Source organism: Lagopus muta, chromosome 17, assembly GCF_023343835.1.
Source record: "Lagopus muta isolate bLagMut1 chromosome 17, bLagMut1 primary, whole genome shotgun sequence".
NCBI lineage: Eukaryota > Metazoa > Chordata > Aves > Galliformes > Phasianidae > Lagopus > Lagopus muta.
In genome coordinates this window covers 7,125,993-7,139,836 of record NC_064449.1, presented here as the reverse complement: position 1 = coordinate 7,139,836, position 13,844 = coordinate 7,125,993, and the positions used below count along the sequence as shown (strand labels likewise).

General features: G+C 42.1%; 1 protein-coding gene across 14 annotated transcripts in view; it reads right to left on the bottom strand.

The window, feature by feature from the left end:
• Positions 1-13,844, bottom strand: part of KDM2B (lysine demethylase 2B) — a 103,473-nt gene that overhangs the window by 77,889 nt on the left and 11,740 nt on the right. For 11 of the 14 annotated variants that reach the window (XM_048963815.1, XM_048963827.1, XM_048963820.1 and 8 more), the window contains exon 5: positions 2,707-2,885. In XM_048963815.1, the coding sequence (XP_048819772.1) occupies positions 2,707-2,885 (179 nt within the window). Of the gene's footprint in view, positions 1-2,706; positions 2,886-3,034; positions 3,093-3,332; positions 3,385-13,125; positions 13,217-13,844 lie in introns of those variants that run through there. The other 3 variants (XM_048963826.1, XM_048963825.1, XM_048963824.1) reach the window with 3 other exon arrangements.

Sequence of the window (13,844 nt, the reverse complement as noted above, 5' to 3'; positions counted from 1 at the left end):
AATCCCAATAGGGTCAGCAGCAGATGAGTAGCAGGCACACTTTTTTGTAACCAATATCCCAGAAACTGCATTTATGAACATTAAAACACAAGCACAAAAGAAATTACATTTTTCCAATACGTTCCATTTCAAGGAACATTAAACCCATTTTCTGACCACATTCTGATTTGAGTAATTACATTATCATCTCCTCCAATGTTCTACTTCAGATTAAGATTCATCGAAGTTCTTGTTCAAATGTCAAACTTCTAGGAAGCATGGCAGGAGAAAAAAGACTTTACCAGCAAGATGAAGAGGAGGTGGAACCTGGTGCCTGGTAGGGACATTTTAACACATCTCTCCTGGGTGCCAGAGCATTAGCTGACCATCAGTAAGGTCAAGCCTGCATCTCACTGGTTGGTGTTTTTAGTGATGTCCTAGGTATCCATCACACTCCCTGCTGATTACACAAGTGGATCACGCACACCAGCTTTCAAAACGGCTAACTCCAGTGAAGGAGGGAAGTCCAACCAGGCAGGCTGTAGTGCGGCATTTGGCCACAGTGTGGCTGCACATCCCGACACAGCTCCAAACTCCTGCCGTGCTGTCTATGGGCCAACAAGGGCCGTGAGACCTATCCGAGGTGTTTGTTGGTCACCTCTCCTCCCTCTGTGAGCAGCAAGAACCAGAGCTACAGTTCTGCCATGGGCAGCACTCAACCTAGCGTCCTGACTGCCGCATATTTTAAAAGGCCCATGCAAGAATGATTATTTGTGTGGGCTGACCCAAAGGCTTGCATTTCATTATGCTGCACTTAGCATGTGACATTCTTGCAGGTTGGGCTGTTGCTCATCTATTTCTCCATCTGCACCAGGTACTGTTGATAACAAGCAGTACTTGGAGAAGAGTCAAAGGGAGATGATACAGGCAGTAGAAGTAGCACCAATTCGTGACTATCACAGTTGTATGTGGAAACAAAATTGATGATTACTGCCCCAGTTCTGAAATAATCCCCACATGCTGATATTGCAACCCACAGCCTTTGCACAAAGTCAAGTACTTCTGCTTGTGGGCTTTCAGCTCTGCAGCACTCACAGGATCCACTCCTACAAATACAGTATTTGGTTAATATCTGACTTTATGTACTGACTGGACTTCCCCACAGTCCCTGGCACCTTCTTCTTGTATCTCCCACTGCAGCACCTGAAGGGTCCTGAAAGAGCACTCTTCCAGTGAGATCTAAATATTGCTGGTTTTACAAACCCCTTTACACTCAGGCTGAATTAAACAAACATGAAAAATTAATTTACGTGGGGTAACAGGGACCTAATTGCATGTTTCAGTCCTGAGCACCCAGGAAATTAGCACAGACGTTTTAAAAGCTCACTGAGAATGATGTGTTGGGAAAATCGGGATAAACTGAACACCAGAAACTCCCCAGAGCTCTTCCAAAACTGCCTGGCTAGTGTCTGAATGACAGCAAAAACCTGTATAAACTTCTGAATAAGTGGTTAATATTCAATTTGTGATACACATGTAACAGAACACAAACCCTACTCAATAATTACTTCCATAAATCAGCTATAAAGTCTGCCATCTACTTTTTTTTCTTCACCAGTTCGGGCATAAGTGTGGCATTTATATTGCCTGCAAATGCAAGAGATGTCCCCAGTGAAAGAAAAAAAAACACACAAAAACAACCACTACTACAGCTGCAATAGCACTTAGAAATTGCAAGAAAAATGGCTGACAGCAAAGCACCATAGGGCTATAGTTTTACACTCTGCAGCACCGTGAACATTCAGTGCCAGAAACAGGCTCAGCGGAACAAGCAGCACTCATTCTGCTCTGAGAAGTCTCTTTGTTCTCTGATCAACCAGGACCAATGCCCAAATTTCTCTGTCGAGTGTCCAGAGGAGACACTGTGAAACTTCCAATGCCAGTTCCTCCACTGTATCACTGTGTACAACGAGCTGATGCTGTCATCCTCACTCACGTATGGCTACTTTTTAGTAATAAATGAAATTATCTTTATTAACATGGTCACAGTTTCACTGCTAGTAACTCCATGAAGTCACCCACTTTTCCAAAATGCGTACAAATCTGCTTTCTTCCTCTGATGATGCCAATTCTGACCATGCAGTAATTATGACAAATTAATTTTGTGTAAATTTCTATATTTAATACATGTGTTTTCAACTTCTTTGCTTTGGTTCCCTTGAACGTTTTTGCACTGAACAAGAGGGTCTGTAGAAGGAATTTAAGCTCCTAGGTTATGGCTTTAAATTTCCTCTTCCTTAGAGATAATCCACAATTTCCTTCTTCAGCAAGTCATAGACTAAGACTGCTTTCTTTAGGGTAGTAATAGCTTTATATTTTACATTACAAAATAGCTCTATTGTTATTTTGGATTAGGTTGTATTTGCACATTAACACTTCACAATACCATAAGACAATAGACAGGTATTTAATTTTAAATGCAGTTTCCCCTAAATACATTCAAAAGAATTAGATGTCAGTACAAATCACATGATTAAGAGCTCATCAGGCACCTAATTCCTGTAGATTAAGTTCCAGCACCAAGGAGACAGTGGAAAATGAGATCCTAAACAGACAAGAGTTACAAGAGTTACGTTACTTTCTTTCTAGTGTGCATCCTCCAGCTCTATTATTTACTAAAAGCAACTGCTTATTGGAAAGAAGCTGAAAGTAAACAGGATCCCTTACCACATTGGGACGCTTGACAATGTTCTCCAGCTTTGTGTGACTGAACTCCAAGCTGATGACGTTGTAGAGTTTTTCACGCTGGGCCTCTGGCGTTTCATAGTATCTCACAAACTGGGACATGCTCATTTCAACACCTCTTTGCGTGTTCACATCCATCACATCCACTATTCGACGACTTCCTGCAAATGCACAGAAATGCTCCTAAAACACTTGATTTATTTTAAATGTGTAAGTTCTCAACAACTGCAGGGAAGCTGTTTTTAGAGGGCAACAGAACAGTGTCGGTACCTCCCCAGGTCCTAAGCAGCTCAGTCAGCAGGTAACTAACCTGGAACAAGACTTTGTGCCCAGTGTGACACTGAGCGAGTCATCTGTTGCCTTTGCTCCAGAGAGATGGAGAGCTCTTCCCTCCTTTACACAGACAAGACGAGCAGGAGTACATTAAAATCTGTGAAGAACTGATTTAATGTGGTAGCAGGGGGCATGCAAGACAACTAGCTCTCCAAACCATACCGTGCAGTCTTGTAAACATGCGTCTCATATGCCTCTCAAGATGCTTTTGGCCATGTACAAAAGTTACCATAAGAAGCAGTCTGCATAAGCAGATGATATGAACTGCTGCACACCTGATACTGATTGCTGTGTATTCTCAATTCCAGTCATCACCAGTGGAGATGAAAGCAGCAGAAGTGCTCACTTCGTTTCTCTACACAAAAACCACAGGACACACTCGCAGCTTCTTGAGTGGCAGACATGCAAGTCTCATTAGCACCAAAATGTTGAACAGCAGTTTTTAATTGAGCCTTCAGCTTTATACAGATTAATCCACAATCTTCTCTTTGGCCAAGTGGAAGGTTTCACCCCTTTCAGCAATTTCATCATCTTAATTAGCAGTTCATTTGTGTGTGAGCAAAAGGGAGCCTGTGAGAGACATGCCTCATTTCCAGGAGAGAAGGATTCCAGCAAACAAACTTGCAGCACTTCCAAAAAATCACTCCAAAACAATTTCCATCACTGAAGAAATAACTCTAAGTAAATTGTACTAAAACAAAACGGAGAGCCTATATTATGCCATCAGAGGGAATTATTAATAATTGCAGCACCTGGCCTATTGTGTGCTTAGGAGCAGTATTTCAGCAAGAATGATAGTTTGGATTTCATTGCTCCATTAAAAACATCCTTAGCCTCTGATAGCAGTGACAGTGACAGATGTGATAATGATTCTGGGAAGGAACTCAAGACCATAAAGCTTTGTAATCAAAAAGAAAAATTTATACAGTGTAAGTCTGGAGTAGTTTCACTGGCCTGTCAGTCAGACTCCATTGCAGCACCACCAAAATGGGATTTGATTCCTCAGTCAGAACTCAGGACTGCGCGTAGTGTTGCCACCTTGAGGCAGGATGGGGAGAGAGCTCAGTTACGCATGAAAAAGCAAAACATGCTTAAATCTGGTATTTGCACGTTTGAAACAATACACAAAACCCAGTTTCCTTTTGCCTTTTTTTTTTTTTTTAAACTTGCTTTTTGTTGTTGTTTTTTTAACTTCTAGGGGGAAAGTTCGTTTTCCACTCATCAGGGTATCAGCTGGGAAAGTCCTACTAAACAGCCCCTAAATTAGCACCAGCCTGGTTGCTGGCTTCCACAGCCTGAGGATTAAAGCAGAGACCACAGCCCGCAGGGGTTAAGCACTTTGATACTGAAAAATTGAATCTGAAGGGCTTTGTGGCAGTCTGAGACGTGCCATAGTACAATCCAGGTTTGATCTCAGCCGCACTGGAAGCGACCTCATACAGCCTCTCAATTGCCCTTTCTGAAAGGAAAATCAGCAGTTACCTGATGAATTAAAAATATGAGGCCCAGTTCAATAACAGGGTTGTCAGATGTACCTGATTATCAATTACAAGCAGAAGAGCTAAGATGTGAATCGACAGTCACTTGACTTCTGAATTAAAGAGTAATTAGAGGGGCTGTTTTTCTTTTAAACCACAGCACTACCAAACACCCTGTGCATAATGATTTCTGGAGCACCACTTGCAAAATTTGAGACATATAATTACAGGTTCACAGCCTCAGCTCACTGCCCACTTCCCAGTGGCTCTGGCTTACCGCCAGCTTTTTTTCCTCTTCTCTCCTGAAAAGATTCAGCTGTCCCACCTATTTCCTGCCCCTAGGAGAAGGTTAAATATTATCCAGAAAGGGAGACCGGTGAAGAACAAGAGAAAGGAACACTCAGAGGCTGAGAGATGTGAGTTCAGGCAGAGTTTCTGAGGCTGCGTGCAATTTACTGTGTGCAATTTACCATTTCCCAGATATTACTAAGCCTGTCCACATCAAGAGGATAAAGCTATCTTGGGGAACTATTTTAACCATTTGTGACAGAATTAAGATCTGTGCATAACAGACAGCTTGATGCCTGCAGTCAGAAAGCAACTTTGAATGCTGAGGGCCAGGTCTGCTGCTCCCTCTTGATCTTTACTCTTCTACAAGGAAAAACATCCCCAGATTGCAACGCAGGATTTTGGCAGAGCCTAAGGAAGCCTGCTGGCTTCACTAGTGGGTTAATTGTACCTAGAGTTGCAACTTTGACCTGAATCCCAGTCAGTCCCTCTGGAGCTTCTGAGCTGGAGAGCACAGATACGTGATAGCCTGCACTGGCTAGAGGGACAAGAATCAGAGCAGAACGACCTTGCTCAAATAGAGCTACTAATGAGATTTCCCCATGCTTCAGAACCAGCATTAGGACAAATTTAGTTACAGAAATGCATCCCACGTCTGAGATCCTCCAGAGGACACAGAAGAATGAATGGCAGCAAGAATCCAGCTGGACACTTCCACACACCTCCGTGCCCCCATGGTGGTTCTCCCACCTGTATTTTCCCCACCACAGGACAGGCCCCAGCCATTGCCCTCCTGTCCTGCAGCACCAGGGCCAGAAGCAGCCCCAGACTGGAGCCCTTCCCACACCAGGAGCCTTTCAGTGGGGTCAGATTATTTCCTTCTTACAGAGATGCAAGGCTGCCTGCGCCCAACAAGCACCTTCCCCATCTTCCATCCTCAGCAGCTCTGCCATTTGTTATAGAAGTGCCAACCTGCAATAACCCATGCTGTTAGATTTCTTCGTACAACAAAAGGTTCATTTAGAGCATGTCTATAGGAAGAGCTTGAGCTAGCAAAGTCTTAAACCTGAACATGATAAGACTAAAAGAGGTTCATGGCAAATAATGTGTTTCAGTGGCATTATGTAGAAGCCATTTTATCTTTGCGTAGACGTAAAGATATTAAACTGTGATTTCCAGCAATTCTTTGAGATAAAACCTCAGCCATAGAAAGCCACACAAAAAAAGTTTCCAAGCTTCTACAGGAGCAGCTTGTGACACATTTAGCTGTAGTTACAGCAAACTTCCAAAACATGCTGATTAATACTTAGGTAAAGTTGTAACTACAGTCAAAGGTCATTTTGGACTAAGGTAACTTACGACACTAAAACACACCAGCTACCATGAAATACTTAAGACTTTGCATGCTGCTACCCTAGGATAAGATAGTTGTTTTCTAGCCTGGATGAGCTAAGCCAGAGAATGCTTATTGCAGAAGAACAACAGCGTTATGGGCAATTAATCTGAATAGCTGGCCTGGTTGCTTTTCCCACATATACAAGTGGTTTTAAATGCACTTGCAGACAGAAGCACTGAGATAACTGATATGTTGCTGTGGTCACTGTTCAACTTCCTTTTTGTGTTTTGACATTATAGGTATATATCTTTTAGAGAGGTTTGATTTTTGCTACAGCATTCATCCAAAGAGGATTTGCTGCTGTTTATATCTAGACAGGAACATGACTTTTTTAGCAGAACTGTCTTAGTTTAACTAAGATTTTTATTTATTTTTGGAAGAGTTTTACTGTATTAAGCAAAGGACAAACTTAAAGAGTGATCAAACAGGAAGCTCAGCTCTAAAAATAGGGATGGTTCGACTTCCAAAATGGCAAGGCAGCAGACATGCTAAACATTGGCAAACATCACAATATTTCTTTTTTATTAATCATAAGGAGGAAGCAAAGAACATTTTTATTTTATTGCACAGAAGTCCCAATTGTGAATCAAGGCTCACTCAACACATGTCATAAGACATGTATCATGTCTTAGCCCAGCATCAGTGCTGAGAGCTAAACTGGGACACAACAGAAATAGAAAGTCCTCCTGCTCTGTGTGAGGGAGGAAGAAGGCTGGGTGATTTCTTGTTCAGCCTTCTGAGGCACCTCACCCAGCAAGCAGGAGTGAGACAAGAGAGCACTACCAGAAGCAGGGAGAGAAGGAAGGGAAGAGAGGACACCAGTTTGGACTTAATTGGCAGGGCAAGAAAAAGTGCTGTTAGAAGCAGTGCCCATGAATAGCATTAAGAATAGAAATGCTGTAACAGGTGACAAAAGGCAGCATTAGCAGAAACTATATGCCAACCTGGATGACAAAATGATTGTCTGGCACCAGATCACGGTACAAAAATTCAAGGGGGTTCTAAGTAGTTCCTGATTTTAATTCTGCCTTAGAGGGTGCCCAGCAAAGCCCCACAGTTTGCCCACTGCACCCAGTTGGCTTGACTCTCCCAAGATCTGAGCAAGGAAGAAATGGATCAGAAGTGACATGAGTTTGTCTCAGCATACTTGCCTGCATGTCCCACAGACCTCATGACAAACAAAAACCAACCACCAAATCAGGCTGCTGCTGCTTGCAGCCAGGCACATTGATCCCTCCATTGTTACCGGCCCACAGCTGCTGAGTTGATCATGGCAGCACTTGCTCCAGGCTGAAAGAATTTCTCTCCACTTTCTCCCAAGCTACGATGAGACTGGGGGTGAAACGAGTTACGTACCATAGAGCAGCCTCACCAACACAGGACAGATGCAAAGGAAACAGGAGAGGTCGCTCAAGGGAAAAGAAAGAAGAGACAAAAGGGATGTGCCAGTGTTTCCTCAGTGCAGTACTTGAAAAAGAGACACCTGCCAGACAAGAACTGGAATTAATCACTTCAGAAGAACAGCACTTTTTCTTTTTTTTTAATGGTCCTTATGTTTCCTCTATGTAGTTCTCATGCAGAAAAGGAAATCCAACAGCTAGAAATTTAGGCAGCTCACACCAGCAGCACGATATAAACCACTTAAGTGACAGACCATTGGTTTGATCTATCCTACCTTTGGGACACCTGGAAGTTACTGTTTCAGTAGTAACGTTTATTTGCTGATCTGGTTGAGATCCGACTCAGCAGAGTTCCTTATTACAGAAAAGCCTCAGAGCACGAAGTACACTTGCAGTCCCAGCAGCATCATTGGGAGGACAACTGGAGCTTGATTCATTAAGAAAGTTTGAAATAAATATTGGAGATTTTAAAACATATTCTGGCCATAGAACAGTATGTTGAAGGAAATGTTTCCACAAAATCTCAATGAAATTTTCGTATAATAGTGCAAAAATAGCTTTAAAACACCTGGGGCAAATCGCCGGCCTCGACCTACACTGCTTACTGATTCTCCATGTTCCCTTTGAAAAAAATGATAGCCAAGTCTATAGCTGAGCACCCTTAAATCATAGGCTTTGGATCAAAGGAAACAGCACCTACATGCAATTACTTTGCAGGCGCTCACAGAACATCCCAGCTTCAACCTGCAACAACTCGGCCTCATCTCCCATCTTCGAAATGTTGCTGGATCCCCCGGCACCTCAGCTGTCAGAGCTGCCACCCATGGCCCCAAGCCACCTGCTGAACAGTGTATTGTGCAGGATCCTGAGCATCCTTTATGTCAGTTCTCACAGAGGCTGAAGAACAAGCCCACAAGTTGTTTTATTTAAAAAAAAAAAAAAAAAAAAAAAAAAAAAAAAACCACTATGAAGTTGCTGCCCTTCTAAACGAGAGCAATGAGCCCACTGCCATGAGATGCCATTAGATGCATTCTGGTCAGCACTCCAGTAGTCTCACTCACAGCCTGCTGATCAGATGCTTCAACACTGTGCTAACATAAAAATAACAAGTCAGAGAGGAGGGTAGGAACAGCTCACACCGTGGGACAAATAAACATCAGCAACAAAGGAAGAATCTTACAATTAATGTAAATATGGGAGGAGAGGTTTCTTGTACAAAGTAAGATCAGCTTTGACTCTTACACAAAAGTCTCATGCATTGTGCTTTGAAAAAAAAAAACACGGTATTTGAACAGGAGGAAGAGAGCAACGCCTCCTGGAGGTGCAGCATCTCGTGACTCCTAGCTCAGCCCTTTGTCTCTAAGCACCGTGCTCCAATTCACAGGCAAGTCTCTGCATAAGGAGAAGCAAACGTCTTCATCAAGACCTCAGTGCAAGACTGAGGGTGGACTTGTGCACTTCCTTTGGACAGGCAGGTTAATTTTGGAATTTACTCTTTATAAACAAGCTTTTCTAATGAGCCTCCTTCTTCACTGCTCTCAGTCTCCAGTTTCACAACTGCCTTGAAACAAATGAAGCACTGCTCTATAGAAAAGGCATTCAGAAGAATGATGGAAAGTTTTATGAACTGCAGTGTGTGGCTGCTTTGTTCTTCTCTTGTCTCTGCAAGACTAATTTCCTTTCACAGGATGGGGAACTGTACATAAAGACAAAATTCCCCCTACTTGCCTGCAGACCGCACCACGAGCCTCTCATCTTGTTTTGTAGTTTGATGTGAACTCAGCCATGATACAATTTTCAGAGCAGATCAGTTTGTGAGGTGGAGCAAATATGTAGGAGGAATGAATAACAATAAACCAAAATCACTGGGAAGCAGTTACTCAGAAACAGTTAATCTGGTTTGTTTTCAGCTTTTTGGAGTAGCTGCTAACAAAAAGCTGAACACATTTGCACTGCTGACTTGGAAACTGCTGTGCTAACACACCAAAACAAATAAAAAAGAAATACAATACACAGCCTCTGTGCCTCTCTCCCTCTCCTGCCAGCCTTAACCCACCTGGCCTGCAGTCACCACCACCATTTGCACTTCTGTGAAGACAGCATTTATGATTCTTGTTTGAGTACTGAAATTTATACATACATATAAAAAGTAAAAATCACACTTTATAAAACCAGAATAACAATTACAATGCATGCTTATACTCATTTCACCTCTCTCCATTCTCCTTTCATCACTGAATACTTACAAGAGCATGGATTGGGTGGGTGAATGTCTTTCTGCGAAATATTTAGTGTATGAACTCTTATCTCATCTGAAGCTCCCTGGGACTACAGCAGCACACGGAATGGCTGGATGAAAGTCTGACACAGCCTGTGGCTGCTGTGTGTACCTCACACACTACACACAGGAGGGCAGTAACTCCTTGTGCCCCAGCTGAATTTAAATTATTTACATCAGCTTGCTTACACTAAGTAATAAGGGAACTTGTTCCACCCCCCAGCTCAGCCCACTGCAAAGAGAAGGCCATGACTGCCCAATTCAATCTGGATGCCAGCATTCTGTACATCATTCATAGCTTACAAGAAAACTAGAAACCGTTTCCAATATTACTCTGAGCAGATCATTTCACTTTTCAGGCCTGTTTCTACCTGGAAAAATGAGGCCACATTTACGGTGCTCTATTACACTGTGGAACTATGATGAGTCTATGCACAACATCAGATTTTAACAGCAAAATACATGTCTGATGATACATTCTTTGCTGCTTCTACACTTAATTATTCTAATAAACCCTTTAGTGGTGTAGGTTAAAAAGTGCCAGTTGCTACATCACCCCATGAACACAAGTCCTCTGCTTGCTCTGGCTGGGCACAGCAAATGCCATACAGCAATGCTACCAATCCTATACAAGTGACTATGCTGGTCACAACTTTATCCTCTGCAGCCCAGGAGTCACAATAACTGCAAGTCATCTTTCTTTAAGATCCTCAGCACATTTTGAAACTGTCCCTTTTGCCACTAGCCTGGATTGCAAGCTGAGCTCTGCAGATGTACAGACATTATGTCCCACAAAGCCATATCCAAGAGGAGATTGTCCCCACCTGTAGTAAGATGAAGTGATGCACGTTACAGAACCCAGAGGCACAGAGAATGCTTTGGCTTTTGGACATCAAAGACTAAAGCAAATTATTGCATTTGCTCCCTGAATCTGGGGACAGCAAAGGCTAGAGATGGTCAACTGCTGCTTGGCTTTCAACAAGGCAATGGCCTTTCTCCTTGCCTCATTCTTCAGTTAACCTTGGCAAGCGTACTTCCCTTTTTCTTTGCTGAAATTCACATAAAACATTCACACAGGTCTGACTGGAGATTCAGGCACGTAATCTACAAAGATAACACTTTTCTGCCCATGTGTGGCAAACTTCAGCTGCAGCTCAACAGCATCACTGGTGGAAGAAACTGTCACAAGTGAGTCCTGGAAAATATCAGTATACCAGCACTGCATGCCAAAAGCAGAAATAAGCAGCCTGAAGAAATAACACTCCAACTTCTAGTGTAGATGTTTATGGAGTTGCTAAGAGGGCCAATGACCCTCTTTGCAAAATTTTAAGTCAGCTAGGTGATGAAAAGAAGGTAATGACATTCTGTTCTTCAGAACTAGCAATCAAAACCACCTTAGGCAATGAAATCAAAGCCCAATTGTTATTAAAATACAATGGACTTTGTCTTCTTTCAAGAGTTATCTCAAGTTCCTGGGCAGCTCAGGAATTCCTTTCCTCTTCTCCCTTTGTATTCTTGGCTCAAAGCCATTTCACAGACAAGACAAATTCCAACCGCTGAAATTAATCCATTGTTTCAGACTTAGAGAATATGCAGGATATCTTCCCTACAAGACAGGAGTCTGCTCATAACCATTATCCCAGCTGTGCAGTTTCAGATGTTTGTCCTTTAAAGCTACTGTATGGAAAGGCCTTTTGCATGTGTTACACATGGGTGCACATTCATGCAAACCAGCGTGCAGGTCACAGGTATCTCCAAACTAAATATCAGCTGCTATTGGCATTTTTTAAACAATGAAAGCCAAACAAATCCCAAAAAGCAATGGCAACATTTCTTTGGAAGTTTGCTGAAATCTTAAGAAATGGACGCAGAAGCACAAATAAGGACAATGAGCAACCAAGAAAAATCACTTTTCCTCTCACTGTTGTCACAGGCTGGAGTTTTTAAGGTGAGATTTAACAGTATTTGGTAGCTTAGCTTCTTATTTCCTTGTTACTTACAGATGCCCAAATAAGAAGCGATACAACAATCACGCTGGAAATGCAAATTAATTTCAGAATCATTTGAGACCAAAAGGTCAATAACTTTGTACTGAATTTATGTGCTTTCAAAATACCCAACACCTCTTGAAAGTGTTCTATAACAAATACACTTTCCTGACTCTAAGAGAACAAACAATAGGCTTAAATAGCATCAGCATATTATAACGACGAGCTCTTAAAAACTAAGAAGTTTAAACAGAACACAGCTTTTTCAAGGTAGATTCTCTATCAGCACCCACACACATTCAAACACCGAGTTACGATCGCTTCACATTTGCAAAAACATCCACTTCCAGTTGTGAAGAAAACCTTTGACTTGAGAAACGCGTCGACCTGAGTTTCATACAAGGCTTGAGGAGTCTGTCAGAAAATTCAGGGTCAAAGGAGATGATAACAGTAATAAAACAATTTTCATCTGCTTTACTGGAACATTAGAAAGTGAGTGAAATATATAAAGATTTTTTTTTTTTTTTAAATCAGCAATGATATGCAATATGGAGATTATCCAGTGTTTCTCAGTCAGTAGTACATAACTGTGTAGGAACAAAGCTGAGGATTGGTCCTATTTGCTCTTAGTGCAACTCTTACATGCAGCACAGATTGCAGTGACACACAATGCCCCATAAGAACCACACGTAGGCTTTATTTATTTATTTATTAAGATGTAACTCACCATCAATTCCCCAAATATTTTAGATTTTTAAAATCAAAGTTTCCCCCTGCGATGCCAGAAGTCATAATTGTATTACAAAATAAAAGGCAACAGGTGACAGAGCCCAGTGCCAAATTACAGGTTCACCACAGTGGCTTCAAGGGAGTTTGTCCAAATCCAGTGAAAAAAGATACGTGACACGCAGTACCTGGCCTAGAGCACACGGTGGATTGCTGAACCAGCTGGGAGGAAGGACACACTTTCACATTAAAGTCAATCTAAAAGTTAATTACAATTGTTATTTTTGCTCCATTGTTTTATAAACATCCTCCTGCTTTGCTGGCCATGTACACAGGAATCTCCACCCCCAATATTTCAGGAGACATCAATCTTGAGGAAATGCAACTCCCACACTTTGACTGTTAGGCAGGAAAAACAACACTACGCTGCACCAAAACATCTCAGCATCTGAGCATCAACCCCAGCACTTCCAGAAGCAAAAATGGCAACTTCTCAGCTATGAAGCAAACTCACAGAACACAGCAAATAGGGCCTAGCACTCGGCATCTCCACAACAAAGAGGTAGTCGAGTATCTAAATGTGTTCATGCAGGCGCTTAGGAAATCTGTAAGAGTTGAGAATGACAAATATACTCAAGCTATTTCCTGATTTAACTGCAAATTGATCAACAGCAATGCTACTAAATTGCACTTCCCACAGCACTTTAACATTTTAACCCAAAAAGGTTCTTAAAAGGAGCTTATAAATGATCATAAATTAAGCAATGTTGCCAAGTTTTGTTTGTGAAGGAAGGTTAGCAGAGATAACCTCTCTTTCACAGATAACCCCAGCTAAGAGAAATGCAGCCCAAGTTTTTCTCCTTTGTTTTTCTCAATAGCAGCCTTCACAGAGTTGATATTCCTATTGATCAAACTCAACCAATTCTCAAAAACTCTTTCAGAATGGACTGAACTGAAAGATTAACTCCTGCCACACGGCAGGTGAATAACAACAATAAACTCTAGGTCACAAGAACGCAGCTAAAGGCCTCTGAAGGACAGCAGCTATGCAACCCAGCGCCCTGCCAGCTCCACAGCCATGCCTCAGCAGAGTGCAGTGTCACTTTTCAGTAACCACTGCAGAGACAGTATAATCCATCTTAAGTAAAAGGAGATTTCAAAGAAACGTACTATGCAATCTCCTACTCAGAATGTTGCCTTAGGTTTCTTTCTTCTGCCAAAATCGCTAGGAAA